Source organism: Entelurus aequoreus, linkage group LG28 (genome assembly GCF_033978785.1).
Source record: "Entelurus aequoreus isolate RoL-2023_Sb linkage group LG28, RoL_Eaeq_v1.1, whole genome shotgun sequence".
NCBI classification, from domain to species: domain Eukaryota; kingdom Metazoa; phylum Chordata; class Actinopteri; order Syngnathiformes; family Syngnathidae; genus Entelurus; species Entelurus aequoreus.
Window position 1 is genome coordinate 34064149 of NC_084758.1, and position 23224 is coordinate 34087372.

At 40.9% G+C, this 23224-nt stretch overlaps 1 protein-coding gene across 6 annotated transcripts in view; it reads left to right on the forward strand.

Annotated features, from left to right (window-relative positions):
- Positions 1-23224, forward strand: part of LOC133645081 (paraneoplastic antigen Ma3 homolog) — a 375425-nt gene that overhangs the window by 318873 nt on the left and 33328 nt on the right. For 3 of the 6 annotated variants that reach the window (XM_062039869.1, XM_062039872.1, XM_062039871.1), the window contains one exon: positions 13598-17486. The exons of 2 other annotated variants lie outside the window; for them this stretch is intronic. In XM_062039869.1, coding sequence (XP_061895853.1) covers positions 14533-15405 — 873 coding nt within the window. In that variant the 5' untranslated portion in view covers positions 13598-14532 and the 3' untranslated portion in view covers positions 15406-17486. Of the gene's footprint in view, positions 1-13597; positions 17487-23224 lie in introns of those variants that run through there. One more of the 6 variants, XM_062039870.1, reaches the window with a different exon arrangement.

Sequence of the window (23224 nt, forward strand, 5' to 3'; positions counted from 1 at the left end):
CTACTACAGTTGACACTTTATTAGGTACACGTGAACGTCTACTACAGTAGACACTACATTAGGTACATGGATGTCTACTATAGTTGACACTTTATTAGGTACACGTGAACGCCTACTACAGTAGACACTACATTAGGTACATGGCTGTCTACTATAGTTGACACTTTATTAGGTACACGTGAACGTCTACTACAGTAGACACTACATTAGGTACATGGATGTCTACTATAGTTGACACTTTATTAGGTACACGTGAACGCCTACTACAGTAGACACTACATTAGGTACATGGATGTCTACTACAGTTGACACTTTATTAGGTACACGTGAACGCCTACTACAGTAGACACTACATTAGGTACATGGATGTCTACTATAGTTGACACTTTATTAGGTACACGTGAACGCCTACTACAGTAGACACTACATTAGGTACATGGATGTCTACTATAGTTGACACTTTATTAGGTACACGTGAACGTCTACTACAGTAGACACTACATTAGGTACATGGATGTCTACTATAGTTGACACTTTATTAGGTACACGTGAACGCCTACTACAGTAGACACTACATTAGGTACATGGATGTCTACTACAGTTGACACTTTATTAGGTACACGTGAACGTCTACTACAGTAGACACTACATTAGGTACATGGATGTCTACTATAGTTGACACTTTATTAGGTACACGTGAACGCTACTACAGTAGACACTACATTAGGTACATGGATGTCTACTACAGTTGACACTTTATTAGGTACACGTGAACGCCTACTACAGTAGACACTACATTAGGTACATGGATGTCTACTATAGTTGACACTTTATTAGGTACACGTGAACGCCTACTACAGTAGACACTACATTAGGTACATGGATGTCTACTATAGTTGACACTTTATTAGGTACACGTGAACGTCTACTACAGTAGACACTACATTAGGTACATGGATGTCTACTATAGTTGACACTTTATTAGGTACACGTGAACGCCTACTACAGTAGACACTACATTAGGTACATGGCTGTCTACTATAGTTGACACTTTATTAGGTACACGTGAACGTCTACTACAGTAGACACTACATTAGGTACATGGATGTCTACTATAGTTGACACTTTATTAGGTACACGTGAACGCCTACTACAGTAGACACTACATTAGGTACATGGATGTCTACTACAGTTGACACTTTATTAGGTACACGTGAACGCCTACTACAGTAGACACTACATTAGGTACATGGATGTCTACTATAGTTGACACTTTATTAGGTACACGTGAACGCCTACTACAGTAGACACTACATTAGGTACATGGATGTCTACTACAGTTGACACTTTATTAGGTACACGTGAACGCCTACTACAGTAGACACTACATTAGGTACATGGATGTCTACTACAGTTGACACTTTATTAGGTACACGTGAACGCCTACTACAGTAGACACTACATTAGGTACATGGATGTCTACTACAGTTGACACTTTATTAGGTACACGTGAACGCCTACTACAGTAGACACTACATTAGGTACATGGATGTCTACTACTAGTTGACACTTTATTAGGTACACGTGAACGCCTACTACAGTAGACACTACATTAGGTACATGGATGTCTACTATAGTTGACACTTTATTAGGTACACGTGAACGTCTACTACAGTAGACACTACATTAGGTACATGGATGTCTACTATAGTTGACACTTTATTAGGTACACGTGAACGCCTACTACAGTAGACACTACATTAGGTACATGGATGTCTACTACAGTTGACACTTTATTAGGTACACGTGAACGCCTACTACAGTAGACACTACATTAGGTACATGGATGTCTACTATAGTTGACACTTTATTAGGTACACGTGAACGCCTACTACAGTAGACACTACATTAGGTACATGGATGTCTACTATAGTTGACACTTTATTAGGTACACGTGAACGCCTACTACAGTAGACACTACATTAGGTACATGGATGTCTACTATAGTTGACACTTTATTAGGTACACGTGAACGCCTACTACAGTAGACACTACATTAGGTACATGGATGTCTACTATAGTTGACACTTTATTAGGTACACGTGAACGCCTACTACAGTAGACACTACATTAGGTACATGGATGTCTACTACAGTTGACACTTTATTAGGTACACGTGAACGCCTACTACAGTAGACACTACATTAGGTACATGGATGTCTACTACAGTTGACACTTTATTAGGTACACGTGAACGCCTACTACAGTAGACACTACATTAGGTACATGGATGTCTACTATAGTTGACACTTTATTAGGTACACGTGAACGCCTACTACAGTAGACACTACATTAGGTACATGGATGTCTACTACAGTTGACACTTTATTAGGTACACGTGAACGTCTACTACAGTAGACACTACATTAGGTACATGGATGTCTACTATAGTTGACACTTTATTAGGTACACGTGAACGTCTACTACAGTAGACACTACATTAGGTACATGGATGTCTACTACAGTTGACACTTTATTAGGTACACGTGAACGCCTACTACAGTAGACACTACATTAGGTACATGGATGTCTACTATAGTTGACACTTTATTAGGTACACGTGAACGCCTACTACAGTAGACACTACATTAGGTACATGGATGTCTACTACAGTTGACACTTTATTAGGTACACGTGAACGTCTACTACAGTAGACACTACATTAGGTACATGGATGTCTACTATAGTTGACACTTTATTAGGTACACGTGAACGTCTACTACAGTAGACACTACATTAGGTACATGGATGTCTACTACAGTTGACACTTTATTAGGTACACGTGAACGCCTACTACAGTAGACACTACATTAGGTACATGGATGTCTACTATAGTTGACACTTTATTAGGTACACGTGAACGCCTACTACAGTAGACACTACATTAGGTACATGGATGTCTACTACAGTTGACACTTTATTAGGTACACGTGAACGTCTACTACAGTAGACACTACATTAGGTACATGGATGTCTACTATAGTTGACACTTTATTAGGTACACGTGAACGCCTACTACAGTAGACACTACATTAGGTACATGGATGTCTACTACAGTTGACACTTTATTAGGTACACGTGAACGTCTACTACAGTAGACACTACATTAGGTACATGGATGTCTACTACAGTTGACACTTTATTAGGTACACGTGAACGCCTACTACAGTAGACACTACATTAGGTACATGGATGTCTACTATAGTTGACACTTTATTAGGTACACGTGAACGTCTACTACAGTAGACACTACATTAGGTACATGGATGTCTACTACAGTTGACACTTTATTAGGTACACGTGAACGTCTACTACAGTAGACACTACATTAGGTACATGGATGTCTACTACAGTTGACACTTTATTAGGTACACGTGAACGTCTACTACAGTAGACACTACATTAGGTACATGGATGTCTACTACAGTTGACACTTTATTAGGTACACGTGAACGTCTACTACAGTAGACACTACATTAGGTACATGGATGTCTACTACAGTTGACACTTTATTAGGTACACGTGAACGCCTACTACAGTAGACACTACATTAGGTACATGGATGTCTACTATAGTTGACACTTTATTAGGTACACGTGAACGTCTACTACAGTAGACACTACATTAGGTACATGGATGTCTACTACAGTTGACACTTTATTAGGTACACGTGAACGTCTACTACAGTAGACACTACATTAGGTACATGGATGTCTACTACAGTTGACACTTTATTAGGTACACGTGAACGTCTACTACAGTAGACACTACATTAGGTACATGGATGTCTACTACAGTTGACACTTTATTAGGTACACGTGAACGCCTACTACAGTAGACACTACATTAGGTACATGGATGTCTACTACAGTTGACACTTTATTAGGTACACGTGAACGCCTACTACAGTAGACACTACATTAGGTACATGGATGTCTACTACAGTTGACACTTTATTAGGTACACGTGAACGCCTACTACAGTAGACACTACATTAGGTACATGGATGTCTACTATAGTTGACACTTTATTAGGTACACGTGAACGTCTACTACAGTAGACACTACATTAGGTACATGGATGTCTACTATAGTTGACACTTTATTAGGTACACGTGAACGTCTACTACAGTAGACACTACATTAGGTACATGGATGTCTACTATAGTTGACACTTTATTAGGTACACGTGAACGCCTACTACAGTAGACACTACATTAGGTACATGGATGTCTACTACAGTTGACACTTTATTAGGTACACGTGAACGCCTACTACAGTAGACACTACATTAGGTACATGGATGTCTACTATAGTTGACACTTTATTAGGTACACGTGAACGTCTACTACAGTGGACACTACATTAGGTACATGGATGTCTACTATAGTTGACACTTTATTAGGTACACGTGAACGCCTACTACAGTAGACACTACATTAGGTACATGGATGTCTACTATAGTGGACACTTTATTAGGTACACGTGAACGTCTACTACAGTAGACACTACATTAGGTACATGGATGTCTACTACAGTTGACACTTTATTAGGTACACAGTGAACGTCTACTACAGTGGACACTACATTAGGTACATGGATGTCTACTATAGTTGACACTTTATTAGGTACACGTGAACGTCTACTACAGTAGACACTACATTAGGTACATGGATGTCTACTATAGTTGACACTTTATTAGGTACACGTGAACGTCTACTACAGTAGACACTACATTAGGTACATGGATGTCTACTATAGTTGACACTTTATTAGGTACACGTGAACGTCTACTACAGTAGACACTACATTAGGTACATGGATGTCTACTACAGTTGACACTTTATTAGGTACACGTGAACGTCTACTACAGTAGACACTACATTAGGTACATGGATGTCTACTACAGTTGACACTTTATTAGGTACACGTGAACGCCTACTACAGTAGACACTACATTAGGTACATGGATGTCTACTATAGTTGATACTTTATTAGGTACACGTGAACGCCTACTACAGTAGACACTACATTAGGTACATGGATGTCTACTACAGTTGACACTTTATTAGGTACACGTGAACGTCTACTACAGTAGACACTACATTAGGTACATGGATGTCTACTATAGTTGACACTTTATTAGGTACACGTGAACGTCTACTACAGTAGACACTACATTAGGTACATGGATGTCTACTATAGTTGACACTTTATTAGGTACACGTGAACGTCTACTACAGTAGACACTACATTAGGTACATGGATGTCTACTACAGTTGACACTTTATTAGGTACACGTGAACGTCTACTACAGTGGACACTACATTAGGTACATGGATGTCTACTACAGTTGACACTTTATTAGGTACACGTGAACGCCTACTACAGTAGACACTACATTAGGTACATGGATGTCTACTATAGTTGACACTTTATTAGGTACACGTGAACGCCTACTACAGTAGACACTACATTAGGTACATGGATGTCTACTACAGTTGACACTTTATTAGGTACACGTGAACGCCTACTACAGTAGACACTACATTAGGTACATGGATGTCTACTACAGTTGACACTTTATTAGGTACACGTGAACGCCTACTACAGTAGACACTACATTAGGTACATGGATGTCTACTATAGTTGACACTTTATTAGGTACACGTGAACGTCTACTACAGTAGACACTACATTAGGTACATGGATGTCTACTACAGTTGACACTTTATTAGGTACACGTGAACGCCTACTACAGTAGACACTACATTAGGTACATGGATGTCTACTATAGTTGACACTTTATTAGGTACACGTGAACGCCTACTACAGTAGACACTACATTAGGTACATGGATGTCTACTATAGTTGACACTTTATTAGGTACACGTGAACGCCTACTACAGTAGACACTACATTAGGTACATGGATGTCTACTATAGTTGACACTTTATTAGGTACACGTGAACGCCTACTACAGTAGACACTACATTAGGTACATGGATGTCTACTACAGTTGACACTTTATTAGGTACACGTGAACGTCTACTACAGTAGACACTACATTAGGTACATGGATGTCTACTACAGTTGACACTTTATTAGGTACACGTGAACGTCTACTACAGTAGACACTACATTAGGTACATGGATGTCTACTATAGTTGACACTTTATTAGGTACACGTGAACGCCTACTACAGTAGACACTACATTAGGTACATGGATGTCTACTATAGTTGACACTTTATTAGGTACACGTGAACGTCTACTACAGTAGACACTACATTAGGTACATGGATGTCTACTATAGTTGACACTTTATTAGGTACACGTGAACGTCTACTACAGTAGACACTACATTAGGTACACGGATGTCTACTATAGTTGACACTATATCAGGTACATGAACATGTACTACTGTGGACATTTTATTAGGTACACGTGAACGTCCAGTACAGTGGACACTATATTAGGTACATGGCTGTCTGCTACAGTGGACACTATATTAGGTACTGGGGACGGCGTGGTGAAGTTGGGAGAGTGGCCGTGCCAGCAATCTGAGGGTTACTGGTTCAATCCCCACCTTCTACCATCCTAATCATGTCCGTTGTGTCCTTGAGCAAGACACTTCACCCTTGCTCCTGATGGGCCTGGTTAGCGCCGTGCATGGCAGCTCCCGCCATCAGTGTGTGAATGTGGAAAATAGTTTCAAAGCGCTTTGAGTTCCTTAAAAAGGTAGAAAAGCGCTATACAAGTATGACCCATTTACCATTTTACATGAACATGTACTACAGTGGACACTTTATTAGGTACACATGAACGTCTAGGACAGTGGACACTATATTAGGTACATAAACGTCTTCTAGAGTTGATACAATATTAAGTACATGAACGGCTACTAGATGTGGACATTTCATTAGGTACATGTGAATGTCTACTACAGTAGACACTACATTAGGTACATGAACGTCTACTACAGTGGACATTTCATTAGGTACATGAACATCTACTGCAGTGAATGTCTACTACAATGGATACTACATTAGGTGCATGAACTCTTACCCTTGTGGATCAATAAAGTTAGTCTAAGTCTAACGTCTACTACAGTGGACACTATATTGGGTACATGAACGTCGACTAAATGTGGACATTTCGTTAGGTACATGTGAACGTCTACTACAGTGGACATTTCATTAGGTACATGTGAACGTCTACTGCAGTGGACACTATACTAGGTACACGTGAATGTCTACTACAATGGACACTATATTAGGTGAACGTCTACTACAGTGGGCACTATTAGGTACATGAACGTCTACTGCAGAGGACACTATATTAGGTACATGAACGTCTACTGCAGAGGACACTATATTAGGTACATGAACGTCTACTGCAGTGGACACTATATTAAGTATATGTGAATGTCTACTAGAGTGGACACTATATTAGGTTCTAGTGTTGTACGGTATACCGGTATTAGTATAGTACCGCGATATTCATGAATCATACAATATTGCTCTCAGGTAAAAAGTGTTCTTAAATCTGTTTGTCCGGCATTTTATTGTCCTGTATCTTCTGCCCGAGGGCAGTAGTTTAAAAAGTTTTTGTCCAGGGTGAGATGGGTCTCTTATGATGTTTTGGGCCTTTTTGAGGCACCTGGCACTGTACAGTTAATCTAGAGAGGGGAGAGAGCAGCCAGTCATCTTCATGGCAGTTTTTAATGGTTATGTGAAGTAAGACATTTCACAAAGTCACACTTTAATGTGTGTTCCACATCTTAGATGAAGAGAGCAGTTATGATTTTGGTTTACAGCAGGGGTGGGCAATTAATTTTTACAGGGGGCCGCATGAGCAACCCGAGCACTGCTGGAGGGCCACATCGACAATATTCCAATTAAATTTTGCTCAATATTATTTTTAATGTATACCGTAAGATAAATAATAATAATAATAATGAATAATAATAATAATAATACTTTCATTTAACCTAACTTAACTTTATACCAAAAGCACTGCTTTGGAAATCATTTGTACCCCTTTCAGAGATCACATTTAGTTCCCCTTAAACATCCTCATGTTGCACAATGAAATGTAAGCATAGGATGAAATGTGCATTCCTGTAACTTTCTCTAGTAACAGCATTCCATGATTAATATCAATAAATTAACATTAATAATAAATGACAGTAAAATAAGCACACGTATGACTGAGGAGTCATAGTGTAACTTTGTGTGATGTTTGAGTTGTCCGACTTTTTGTGTGGCCATAAACGCACCAGTGGTTTAGTGCTATGCGTGTTGGTGACAGATGACAAGTTGCTTTTGGCCTGGTTTGTACGGCAGAAAATGACTAGTTTTTCGAGATAGAATTGTTTTACTCATGTTTTTGGTGTGGTTATGTCCGAATATAAACAGTTTTGCTCAATAAAGTGATCGATATAATTCCTGTCCTCGAAGCATCTCGATGGATGTTACAATAATTGAACGGTGTTTAATTGAACGGTGTTGACGAACACCGTTAGAGCCGCTTGTTGTCACTGTCACTCAAAGTTGCATTGCAAAATTACATAGAATAAATGTGTTTATTTTGTTTAGAATTCAGATGGGATTTGATTTGGTGTGCGGCATATACGCAGAGGACGCTTGAGCAGTGCGCAATTGCGCAGGCACGCACCTTAGAGGGAACGTTGCTTGGCAGTCCATGTCTTGTTGAAAACACGCCATTCCTCATCAACTTTTCTCTTTTTAGCGTCTCGGGTGTAAACCGTGCATCACTTGTCGCTGCATGTGCACCTTCACTCGCAGGTTACACACGGACATACGCCCATTAATAACGCTTTTCAAAATAAAAGCAGCACAGTTGTATTGCGCGCACGACATAGATGTTTTTTCAACTTTATTTTGTAATTTGTGATTGCAGCTGTTCACATTCACTCACAATCACGCACACGCATACGTCCACACGGAAGTAATACAAAAAACGATTTTCAAAACAAAAGCAGCACCGTTGTATTGCACACTCGACATAGATACTTTTTAAAATGTATTTTGTAATTTATGATTGGCCTCACGCGGGCCGGACAGGGACGCACAAAGGGCCGCAGAATGCCCAGGTCTGGTTTACAGAGTAAACAACTAAAAACTTAGGTTTTGTTTTCTCCAAACGCATACATTTGTCTAAATATGGCCAAGGACACGCAATATTTTAGGTTTCCTGCACATCATCTTCATCACTAAAGGAAAAACCAAATATTTGGGAGAGAATTCCTCTGACAAGTATGTTTTTTTCTTTTTGAGTGGTCAGCTTGAAGCGTCCCTCTGTCTCCGACTCCCTCCTCGTCATGTGACATGAGAGTCTGTTATGATTTTACTTCCTGGCCTTATCTTGCCTCTGATTGGCCAGTCCGTAACCTTAGCCAATTGTGACTCATCATACAAACACCAACCAATCATCATGGATGTTCTCATTCATCCAGGTCATTGGATTTTATACATATTTTCTTTTGGCCTCGATTCGCAGTCCATTTTCTCTCTTTGTAGTTTTGATGTAAGCTACCTCGCCACATGGCTCTAAAAGTAGCTAAGCTACTGCAAAATGTAGTTAAGCTACGTAGCTTAGCTACATGTAGCTTCTACAGTGGTGGTCAAAAGTGTACATACACTTGTAAAGAACATAATTTCATGGCCGTTTTGAGTTTCCAATCATTTCTAAAACTCTTATTGGGGTGGTATAGCTCGGTTGGTAGAGCGGCCGTGCCAGCAACTTGAGGGTTCCAGGTTCAATCCCCACTACCGCCATCCTAGTCACTGCCGTTGTGTCCTTGGGCAAGACACTTAACCCACCGGCTCCCAGTGCCACCCACACTGGTTTGAATATTACTTAGATATTGGGTTTCACTATGTAAAAGTGCTTTGAGTCACTAGAGAAAAGCGCTATATAAATATAATTCACTTCACTTATTTTTTTGTGATGTAGTGATTGGAGCACATACTTGTTGGTCACAACAAACATTCATGAAGTTTGCTTCTTTTATGAATTTATTATGGCTCTACTGAAAATGTGAGGGTCAAAAGTATACATACAGCAATGTTAATATTTGCTTACATGTCCCTTGGCAAGTTTACCTGCAATAAGGCGCTTTTGGTAGCCATCCACAAGCTTCTGCTGGAATTTTTGACCACAGAATTGGTGCAGTTCAGCCGAATGTGTTGGTTTTCTGACATGGACTTGTTTCTTCAGCATTGTCCACACCTTTAAGTCAGGACTTTGGGAAGGCCATTCTAAAACCTTCATTCTAGCCTGATTTAGCCATTCCTTTACCACTTTTGACGTGTGTTTGGGATCATTGTCCTGTTGGAACACCCAACTGCGCCCAAGACCCAACCTCCGGGCTGAGGATTTTAACTTGTCCTGAAGAATTTGGAGGTAATCCTCCTTTTTCATTGTCCCATTTAAAGCAGCAGTTCCATTGGCAGCAAAACAGGCCCAGAGCATAATACTGCCACCACCATGCTTGACGGTAGGGAAGGTGTTCCTGGGATTAAAGGCCTCACTTTTTCTCCTCCAAACATATTGCTGGGTATTGTGGCCAAACAGCTCCATTTTTGTTTCATCTGACCACAGAACTTTCCTCCAGAAGGTCTTATCTTTGTCCATGTGATGTCAGATGAAACATAAAAAACTAACAAAAAAATATTTATATATATACAGTATGTATGCTATGAAATAAATAAAAGTAAATGAAGTGAGTGAAAAAGGTAAGACAAATGGCTTGTTTTGCCCAAAAGGTGGAGATGTTACAAATGGTGTTGTGCTCCCTTCATTCCAGCAAAGGTAAAGTCCATCAAGGTGTGCACGCAGGTAATGATAGGGAGAGATTGTGGGTAATCCAACACTAAGTGGTGCGAGATGGAGACGATACTTTCTTCTTTGATGATGACGAATGTTTACGGTTCAAAAGTAGCTGCTGGCACTTTGTTGACTTTGCTCCAAGTGCTTGAGTTGAGACGAGTCATCTTCTTTGTTTGGTGCTGGCAGGAGGTGTTTGCTCAGTGTGACCAAGGAGCACCACGGAGGGGCCCCAACATGATGGTGTTGGAGTAAAACATCTCCCCTTTAATTGAACATTCCTCTTAATTGAACATTCCTCTTGAATCAGCATCTTTAATCCACATCCTGCTGACACAGCTTTCATGACACAAACTCTAAATCTCCTTGTCCGGAAGTCAACCATCCTTAGGGCCAATCACTCATCATCTCCGCCCGGACCTCCCTTCACACACACACAATGCCGCTGACCCGTGCAGACAAATCAGAAGCACCCCCCCCCCCTTCCTCCCTCTGCCCACTGCAGCAGAGAGATGATGTCATCAGGGTGGCTTCCTGCTCCAATGATGTTGAATCATGCTGCCTCATTAGCAGATGGCTGAGGAAGACAAAGAGGACTTAGTTTTAGTAGGACAAGATGTTTGATTGAAGAAGGATCTCAACTTCTTCTTCATCTCCCACCAGCCTCCTTCGCTTGATTAGTGACTCACTATTCATTCTAATCACTAGGGTCAGCTGGGGTCAGAGCGGTTATTTTTTTACGCTTGAAACGTCTCAAATTTTCTAACTCGTTCTACACAACACAAACATCAACATGTCAACATTAATATCAACAACATCAACATGATAACATTAACAATATTAAAATAAACATGTAAACATCAATATTAACAATAGTATCAATATTATCATCAATATTATTTGGTAAACATCAATATTAACAATAACATGTAAACATCAATATCAACATTGTTAACATCAATGTAAACATTAACAATTATACAATTAACATGTAACCATCAACAATAACATTATTAACATCAATATTATCTTGTAAACATCAATATTACCAATATTAACATTAACATGTAAACATCAATATCAACATTAGTAACATCAATGTTAACATGTAAACATTAACAATTATAAGATTAACATGCAACCATCAACAATAACATTAACAACATGTAAACATCAATATTAACAATTTTATCATTATTAACATCAATATTAATTTATAAACATAAATATTAACAACAATAACAATATTAACATGTAAACATAAATATTAACAATAACAATATTAACATGTAAACATCAATGTTAACATTAATAACGATATTAACATCAATATTAACAACATTGAAATGTAAACAATAACAATATTAACATGTAGACATTAATATTAACAATATTATCAATTTTAACATCAATATTATCTTGTATACATCAATGCTAACAATATTAACATGTAAACATCAGTATGTAAACATTAACAATATTAAAATGATTAACAACATGTAAACAATTTTAACATGTAAACATTAACATTATAAACATCAAATTAACACAATTAACATCAATGTTAACATGTAAACAATACCAATATTAACAATAGCATGTAAACATCAACAATAACAATATACATATGTATACATCATCATTTAAACATCAATATTAACAATATTAATATCAATGTTAACGTGTAAACATTAGCAATATTAACATGTATACATCAACAATAATAATATTAAAATGTAAACATTAATATTAACAATAGCATCAATGTTAACATGTAAATATTGACAATATTAACATGAATATTATCTTGTAAACATCAAGATTAACAATATTAACATCAACATGTAAACATCAAGATTAACAATATAAACATCAACATGTAAACATTAACTACAACATGTAAACATATATTAACATCAATGTTAACATGTAAACATTAACAATATTAACTACAACATGTAAACATATATTAACATTAATGTAAACATTAACAATATTAAGATTAACGTGTAAACATCAATAATAACATCAATGTTAACATGTGAACTTCAACATGTAAACATTAACATCAATAGTATCTTGTAAACATCAATATTAACGATATTAACTTTAACATGTAAACATTAACAATATTAATATCAACATGTAAGCATCAATATTAACATCAATGTTAACATGTAAACACTAACACTATTGTCAATATTAACATTAACGTGTAAACATCAACAATAACAATATTAACATCAACAAGTAAACATAAGCATTAATAATATTAACAATTTTAACATCAGTATTAACACGTAAACATCAGTATTAACACGTAAAAACCAACATGTAAACATCAATATTAACATCAATGATAAATAAATGATAAATGGGTTATACTTGTAAAGCGCTTTTCTACCTTCAAGGTACTCAAAGTGCTTTGACACTATTTCCACATTCACACACTGATGGCGGGAGCTGCCATGCAAGGCGCTAACCAGCAGCCATCAGGAGCAAGGGTGAAGTGTCTTGCCCAAGGACACAACGGACGTGACTAACATCAATATTAACATTTAAACATCAACATGTAAACATAAGCATTAACAATATTAATATTAACATGTAAACATTAACAATATTATTGTTAACATGTAAATATCAGAGCTGCTACTGAAGGATCCTGCTGTGTCCGACCTACAGCGCTCACGCAAGATCTTCAATAGCCTGTCACCACCTGCCGAGGATATGGTGAAGCACCTGAAACCGGACGCTCCTCCAGCCGTGTATCTACAGACACTTGACTCAGCGTACGGCACGGTCCAGGATGGTGATGAGCTATACGCCAAGTTTATGGACACATTCCAGGATGCTGGAGAGAAACCGTCTAAATATCTGCAACGTCTACAGGTGGCGCTGAACCAGGCTGTGAAACAAGGCGGTGTATTGAACAAAGACTTTGAAAGACATCTTCTGACTCAATTCTGCCGTGGCTGTTGGGACAACTCCCTAATAACAGAACTACAACTGAAACCAAGGAAAAAGAACCCCCCAACGTTTGCTGAATTTTTGCTCTTGCTGCGAACTGAAGAGGATCGTGAAGCAGCCAAAACCATCCGCATGCAGCAACATCTCGGCTCTTCACGCTCCAGGGCTGCAAACCATGCGCAGTACGCCTACACAAACAGTGCAGAGAGGGGAGATATTGCTGCTCTCACCGTCACGCAGCAACTCGCTAAACAGCTGGCCGACGTCCAGAAGCAGCTCGCAACACTCACTGCTGCCCAGTCAAGATCCTGTCAGTCTGCTGCTTTCAAGCCCACGCCTGGTGGTATGTCGGGTAAGGGCCAGGGGGCGGGCAAGCAACCAAAGAACCTGTCTTCTGTTCCCAAGCCTGGCTACTGCTATGGGTGTGGTGAAGATGGTCACATAAAGACATACTGTGATAACCCCCCGAACCCAGCATTTGTTACTGCCAAGAAGAGACAGTTTGCAGAAAAGCAACAAAGCTGGCAAAGATCTAACTTCTCTTCGAGACCATCTTTAAACTAAAGTCAGTTCCAGTTGTGGGGCAAACCGGAACTGTTGTGGACCCACAATGTCCCAATCTGAAGAAGAAACATGTCAAATGTCAAGAAATGACCCAAAGCACTACAGCTGTTCCATCCCAGTTACCTAAAGGCTTGGTCGGATCCCGTTGTATAGCTAACATCAAAATCGCTGGCGAAGAATTCAACTGCTTGTTGGACACTGGATCGCAAGTAACTACGATCCCAGTCTCGTTCTACAACCAGCATTTTGCGGACCAGCCGGTGAAACCCCTGCGTGACTTACTGCAAGTTGAAGGAGCTGCGGGACAGGTCGTTCCGTATCTCGGATATGTGGAGATGGTGGTCACCTTTCCAAGAGAGTTCCTGGGAGCTGATTTTGACGTCTCAACGCTAGCACTGGTTGTTCCTGACGACAAAGCTCATCAGTCCCAGGTGTTAATCGGCATGAATACACTGGAGCCATTATACAACCATCATTTGGGGAGTGACTTCTCCAACTTTCAGCCGACGGCAAATGGCTACAGAGCAGTGCTGCAACTACTGCAAATACGCCACCAGCAACAACAAAAAGGCTGCGACGGAGTTGTGAGGTTAGCCAGCAAGTCGCCGGTCCTCATCCCTGCTGGGCGCACCACCGTCGTCGATGGCTCAATCCCCACCAACATGCTGTCTCCTGGTCAGTGGGCGCTTGTGGAGCATTCCGCCTCACCATTGCCAGGTGGGCTGTGTGTCAAAAATTATTTGATTATGCTCCCAAGCCACTCCCACAAGAAGATTCCGGTCATCCTGAGTAATGAGTCGGACCAGGATGTGACCATCCCACCTCTCTCCACCATCGCAGAACTTGCCGTGTCACCGCAGATCTTGTCGCACAGCATGTCAACAAGCTGTTCACCATCTGAAAGTCCTCGCATCAATCTAAAGCTGAATTTTGGAGAGTCACCTATTCCACCGGAGTGAAAGGCAAGAATCACGGAGAAAGTCCATCAGATCCCGGACGTCTTCGCACTCAGTGAACTGGACTTTGGACGCACGAACAAGGTGAAACATCACATAAAACTGGATGACGTAACTCCGTTCAAACACAGAGCCAGACCCATTCACCCTCATGACATCGAGGCCGTCCGACAACATCTCAGAGACCTGCTGGAGGCTGGTGTCATTCGTGAATCAGAGTCGCCATTTTCATCACCAATTGTCGTGGTCCATAAGAAGAACGGGGACATACGCTTGTGCATCGACTACAGGAAGCTGAATCTTCAAACGGTTAAAGACGCCTACCCCTTGCCAAATCTGGAGGAGTCTCTTTCCGCTTTGACCGGTTCCAAATGGTTCAGCGTTCTCGATTTGAAATCTGGATATTACCAGATCGAGATGAACGAAGAAGACAAAGCTAAGCCACTTTTTGTGACGCCCATCGGATTTTGGGCATTCAACAGAATGCCTCAAGGGATAACAAACGCTCCATCCACATTCCAGCGATTAATGGAGAAAAGCATGGGGGATCTCCATTTAAAGGAAGTTCTGTTTTTTCTCGACAATCTCATCGTGTTTTCAGATTCGCTGGAAGAACATGAGCAGAGGCTGCTGCGGGTATTGCATCGTCTAAAAGGAAATGGTCTGAAGCTCTCTCCAGAGAAATGTACATTTTTCCAGAAGTCTGTCAGGTACTTGGGACATATAGTTTCGGAGAAGGGAGTCGAAACCGATCCGGACAAAATCCTTGCTTTAAAAACCTGGCCAATTCCAAGAACTTTGAAGGAGCTCAAGTCGTTCCTGGGATTTGCTGGATATTACCGGAGGTTCATAAAGGGGTACGCCGTCATCGCCAAACCTCTCAATGATTTGACGCGGGGCTATACACCTACCTCCAAGTCCCAGAAGAGATCGAGTCCAGCAAAGTTTCAAGACAGGAAACAGCCCTTCTGAGAGCGATGGACGCCTACCTGCCAGCAAGCTTTCGAAACCCTCATTGAGAAGTTGACCAGTTCCCCAGTCCTTGGCTTCGCCGACCCAAAACGACCATAGATATTGCATACTGACGCCAGCACCACAGGGCTTGGAGCGGCTCTTTACCAAGACCAAGAAGGCCAGCTGAGAGTAATCGCTTACGCCAGCCGGGGCCTGTCAGCGAGCGAATCGAGGTATCCTGCACACAAGTTAGAATTCCTTGCGCTGAAGTGGAGTGTGTGCGAGAAGTTTCATGACTACTTGTACGGGGCCCACTTTGTGGTAGTGACTGACAACAACCCACTCACTTACCTGTTAACATCGGCAAAGTTGGATGCCGCCAGTCATAGATGGCTTGCTGCCCTGTCCACCTACACTTTCCAGCTGCAGTATCGAGCCGGGAAGCAGAACCTCGATGCCGACGCTCTGTCACGCCGCCCTCACAACCAACCTGCTGACCTGTCAGTGCAGAAGGACTGGGACCTGATGAACAAATTCAAGGAAGAACATGTTGACCCGAGTGAAGTGGAAGAACTCGACCCAGACATCGTATCTGCCATCTGCCACCGCTGTCTTGTCACCAGTCAGCCCAGCAGTTCCGCAGGAAGTCAGATCACCCTGGTCGAGTCTCTGAGTCTGTCAGCCAAAGCAGTCCCTGACTGCTACGGCAGTGAAGACCATCATGGCCTACCAGTTGTTCCCGCCCTGTCACATGTGGACCTCAAGGAAAAGCAACAGGCTGACCCAGTTATCAGAGAGGTCATTCACCAGATGGACACTGGGGAAAAGGTATCCCCAACTGCATGGAGCGAACTCCCGGACCTTGCGCTGTTGCTAAGGGAGCTGAGTCGTCTTGAGATACAAGAGGACATCTTGTACCGGAGGTCGTTGGTAGAAAACTAAGGATGGAATTAAGTACACAGTTTGTTGTGAATATTGAATGTTTCTGTCAACTTGTGGAATATGTGAATGTCTATTTGAATTTACATGTTAATGTTTGTTTGTTATTTTTCCTATTATTCTTTAATATAATTTGGTACCATTTAAACTTGAAACCTGTGTTCAGTCTTTATTACTCTCCATTCCTAGAGCTGAATTTAGTTTCTTCTGATCTAGCCCAGACATCTCATTAACTGTTTTATTTAGTACTTGTACAGTGCTTTATTAAAGTAACATACAGGTTACATATTGATGACCTTTGATGTCTTATTTTGATGATCTTTGATGTCATATTGATGATATTTGATGTCATATTTATGATATTTGATGTCATATTGATGATATTTGATGTCATATTGATGATCGTTGATGTCATATTGATGACCTTTGATTTCTTGATTGATGATCTTTGACGTCATATTGATGATCTTTGATGTCCTATTTGATGATCATTGATGTCATATTGGATGATCATTGATGTCATATTGATGATCTTTGATGTCCTATTTGATGATCGTTGATGTCATATTGATGATCTTTGATGTCATTTTGATTATTTGATCTCATATTTTTGATCTTTGATGTCTTATTGGTAAACTTTGATGTCTCACTGATGATCTTTGATGTCGTATTGATGATCTGTGATGTCTTATTGGTAAACTTTGATGTCACCTTGATGATCTTTGATGTCCAATTGATGATCTTTGATGTCTTATTGGTGATGTTTGATGTCATATTTAAGATCTTGGATGTAATTATGATGATCTTTGATGATCATTGGGAGGAGTCCCTTGTTGGGTTAGCGATGGTACTGTAGTGAACAAACTTTCATATAGACGATCTTTGATATCGTACTGATGATTTTTGATGTCATTTAAAAAGATGATCTTTGATATAGCATACTGATGATCGTTGATGTCATATAGACGATCTTTGAGTCACACTGATGATCTTTGATATCATACTGATCATCTTTGATTTCATTTAATAATAAATGATAAATGGGTTATACTTGTATAGCGCTTTTCTACCTTCAAGGTACTCAAAGCGCTTTGACACTATTTCCACATTCACACACACATTCACACACTGATGGAGGGAGCTGCCATGCAAGGCGCTAACCAGCAGCCATCAGGAGCAAGGGTGAAGTGTCTTGCCCAAGGACACAACGGACGTGACTAGGATGGTAGAAGGTGGGGATTGAACCCCAGTAACCAGAAACCCTCCGATTGCTGGCTCGGCCACTCTACCAACTTCGCCACGCCGCCCCCATTTTAGACGATCTTTGATATCTTACTGCTGATCTTTGATATCATACTGATGATTTTTGATATACTGATGATCTTTGACGTCATAGAGACAATCTTTGATTTCATACTGATGATCTTTGATGTCATATTGAAAATCTTTGTTGTTATATATATATATATGATTATATATATGATATTTGATATCATACTGATGATCTTTGATATCATACTGATGATTTTTGATATACTGATGATCTTTGACGTCATAGAGACAATCTTTGATTTCATACTGATGATCTTTGATGTCATATTGAAAATCTTTGTTGTTATATATATATATGATTATATATATGATATTTGATATCATACTGATGATCTTTGATGTCATAGAGACGATATTTGATATCATACTGATGATCTTTTTACGTCGTATAGATGATCTTTGATATCATACTGATGATCTTTGACGTTGTACCATGGTCTTTGATGAGTGTTTTTACAGTAGGTCTTCTGCACTGTAGATGATCTTTGACTAGTGTAAACAGTGCAGTGTTTAATGGCTTTATGACTACAGTATACTTTTCAACCATTTGCTGAGGTCAAAAGGTGTCTCCTTCACAAGAACTCATCATTTTCTCGTGTCTGTCCTCTTTTATTGTTTGTATTTTCACACTTTAAAACAATGTTATAATCTTAATTTGATGGCAACAGTTTGACCCTGGAACAGATTATTTCTATTTCATTCCAATGGTGAACAAATGTGAGGAATTTTACACATTTTCACAATCAGGACAGCCAAGATGATCCTCAACATTGTTGCTGTCCTTAGAAGACATCATGGACGTGACTGTTTGTCCTTAGAAGACATCATGGACGTGACCGATGTCCTTAGAAGACATCATGGACGTGACCGATGTCCTTAGAAGACATCATGGACGTGACCGATGTCCTTAGAAGACATCATGGACGTGACCGATGTCCTTAGAAGACATCATGGACTTGACTGATGTCCTTAGAAGACATCATGGATGTGACCGATGTCCTTAGAAGACTTCATGGACGTGACTGATGTCCTTAGAAGACATCATGGACGTGACCGATGTCCTTAGAAGACATCATGGACGTGAATGATGTCCTTAGAAGACTTCATGGATGTGACCGATGTCCTTAGAAGACATCATGGACGTGACTGATGTCCTTAGAAGACATCATGGACGTGACTGTTTGTCCTTAGAAGACATCATGGACGTGACCGATGTCCTTAGAAGACATCATGGACGTGACCGATGTCCTTAGAAGACATCATGGACGTGACTGATGTCCTTAGAAGACATCATGGACGTGACCGATGTCCTTAGAAGACATCATGGACGTGACCGATGTCCTTAGAAGGCTTCATGGACGTGACTGATGTCCTTAGAAGACATCATGGACGTGACCGATGTCCTTAGAAGACATCATGGACGTGACCGATGTCCTTAGAAGACATCATGGACGTGACCGATGTCCTTAGAAGACATCATGGACGTGACTGATGTCCTTAGAAGACATCATGGATGTGACCGATGTCCTTAGAAGACTTCATGGACGTGACTGATGTCCTTAGAAGACATCATGGACGTGACCGATGTCCTTAGAAGACATCATGGACGTGAATGATGGCCTTAGAAGACTTCATGGATGTGACCGATGTCCTTAGAAGGCTTCATGGACGTGACTGATGTCCTTAGAAGACATCATGGACGTGACCGATGTCCTTAGAAGACATCATGGACGTGAATGATGTCCTTAGAAGACTTCATGGATGTGACCGATGTCCTTAGAAGACATCATGGACGTGACTGATGTCCTTAGAAGACATCATGGACGTGACCGATGTCCTTAGAAGACATCATGGACGTGACTGATGTCCTTAGAAGACATCATGGACGTGACTGATGTCCTTAGAAGACATCATGGACGTGACCGATGTCCTTAGAAGACATCATGGACATGACTGATGTCCCTAGAAGACATCATGGACATGACTGATGTCCTTAGAAGACATCATGGACGTGACTGATGTCCTTAGAAGACATCATGGACGTGACTGTTTGTCCGTAGAAGACATCATGGACGTGACCGATGTCCTTAGAAGACATCATGGACGTGACCGATGTCCTTAGAAGACATCATGGACGTGACCGATGTCCTTAGAAGGCTTCATGGACGTGACTGATGTCCTTAGAAGACATCATGGACGTGACCGATGTCCTTAGAAGACATCATGGACGTGAATGATGTCCTTAGAAGACTTCATGGATGTGACCGATGTCCTTAGAAGACATCATGGACGTGACTGATGTCCTTAGAAGACATCATGGACGTGACCGATGTCCTTAGAAGACATCATGGACGTGACTGATGTCCTTAGAAGACATCATGGACGTGACTGATGTCCTTAGAAGACATCATGGACGTGACTGATGTCCTTAGAAGACATCATGGACGTGACTGTTTGTCCTTAGAAGACATCATGGACGTGACTGTTTGTCCTTAGAAGACATCATGGACGTGACCGATGTCCTTAGAAGACATCATGGACGTGACCGATGTCCTTAGAAGACATCATGGACGTGACCGATGTCCTTAGAAGACATCATGGACGTGACCGATGTCCTTAGAAGACATCATGGACTTGACTGATGTCCTTAGAAGACATCATGGATGTGACCGATGTCCTTAGAAGACTTCATGGACGTGACTGATGTCCTTAGAAGACATCATGGACGTGACCGATGTCCTTAGAAGACATCATGGACGTGAATGATGTCCTTAGAAGACTTCATGGATGTGACCGATGTCCTTAGAAGACATCATGGACGTGACTGATGTCCTTAGAAGACATCATGGACGTGACTGTTTGTCCTTAGAAGACATCATGGACGTGACCGATGTCCTTAGAAGACATCATGGACATGACTGATGTCCCTAGAAGACATCATGGACATGACTGATGTCCTTAGAAGACATCATGGACGTGACTGATGTCCTTAGAAGACATCATGGACGTGACTGTTTGTCCGTAGAAGACATCATGGACGTGACCGATGTCCTTAGAAGACATCATGGACGTGACCGATGTCCTTAGAAGACATCATGGACGTGACCGATGTCCTTAGAAGGCTTCATGGACGTGACTGATGTCCTTAGAAGACATCATGGACGTGACCGATGTCCTTAGAAGACATCATGGACGTGAATGATGTCCTTAGAAGACTTCATGGATGTGACCGATGTCCTTAGAAGACATCATGGACGTGACTGATGTCCTTAGAAGACATCATGGACGTGACCGATGTCCTTAGAAGACATCATGGACGTGACTGATGTCCTTAGAAGACATCATGGACGTGACTGATGTCCTTAGAAGACATCATGGACGTGACTGATGTCCTTAGAAGACATCATGGACGTGACTGTTTGTCCTTAGAAGACATCATGGACGTGACTGTTTGTCCTTAGAAGACATCATGGACGTGACCGATGTCCTTAGAAGACATCATGGACGTGACCGATGTCCTTAGAAGACATCATGGACGTGACCGATGTCCTTAGAAGACATCATGGACGTGACCGATGTCCTTAGAAGACATCATGGACTTGACTGATGTCCTTAGAAGACATCATGGATGTGACCGATGTCCTTAGAAGACTTCATGGACGTGACTGATGTCCTTAGAAGACATCATGGACGTGACCGATGTCCTTAGAAGACATCATGGACGTGAATGATGTCCTTAGAAGACTTCATGGATGTGACCGATGTCCTTAGAAGACATCATGGACGTGACTGATGTCCTTAGAAGACATCATGGACGTGACTGTTTGTCCTTAGAAGACATCATGGACGTGACCGATGTCCTTAGAAGACATCATGGACGTGACCGATGTCCTTAGAAGACATCATGGACGTGACTGATGTCCTTAGAAGACATCATGGACGTGACCGATGTCCTTAGAAGACATCATGGACGTGACCGATGTCCTTAGAAGGCTTCATGGACGTGACTGATGTCCTTAGAAGACATCATGGACGTGACCGATGTCCTTAGAAGACATCATGGACGTGACCGATGTCCTTAGAAGACATCATGGACGTGACCGATGTCCTTAGAAGACATCATGGACGTGACCGATGTCCTTAGAAGACATCATGGACGTGACTGATGTCCTTAGAAGACATCATGGATGTGACCGATGTCCTTAGAAGACTTCATGGACGTGACTGATGTCCTTAGAAGACATCATGGACGTGACCGATGTCCTTAGAAGACATCATGGACGTGAATGATGTCCTTAGAAGACTTCATGGATGTGACCGATGTCCTTAGAAGGCTTCATGGACGTGACTGATGTCCTTAGAAGACATCATGGACGTGACCGATGTCCTTAGAAGACATCATGGACGTGAATGATGTCCTTAGAAGACTTCATGGATGTGACCGATGTCCTTAGAAGACATCATGGACGTGACTGATGTCCTTAGAAGACATCATGGACGTGACCGATGTCCTTAGAAGACATCATGGACGTGACTGATGTCCTTAGAAGACATCATGGACGTGACTGATGTCCTTAGAAGACATCATGGACGTGAC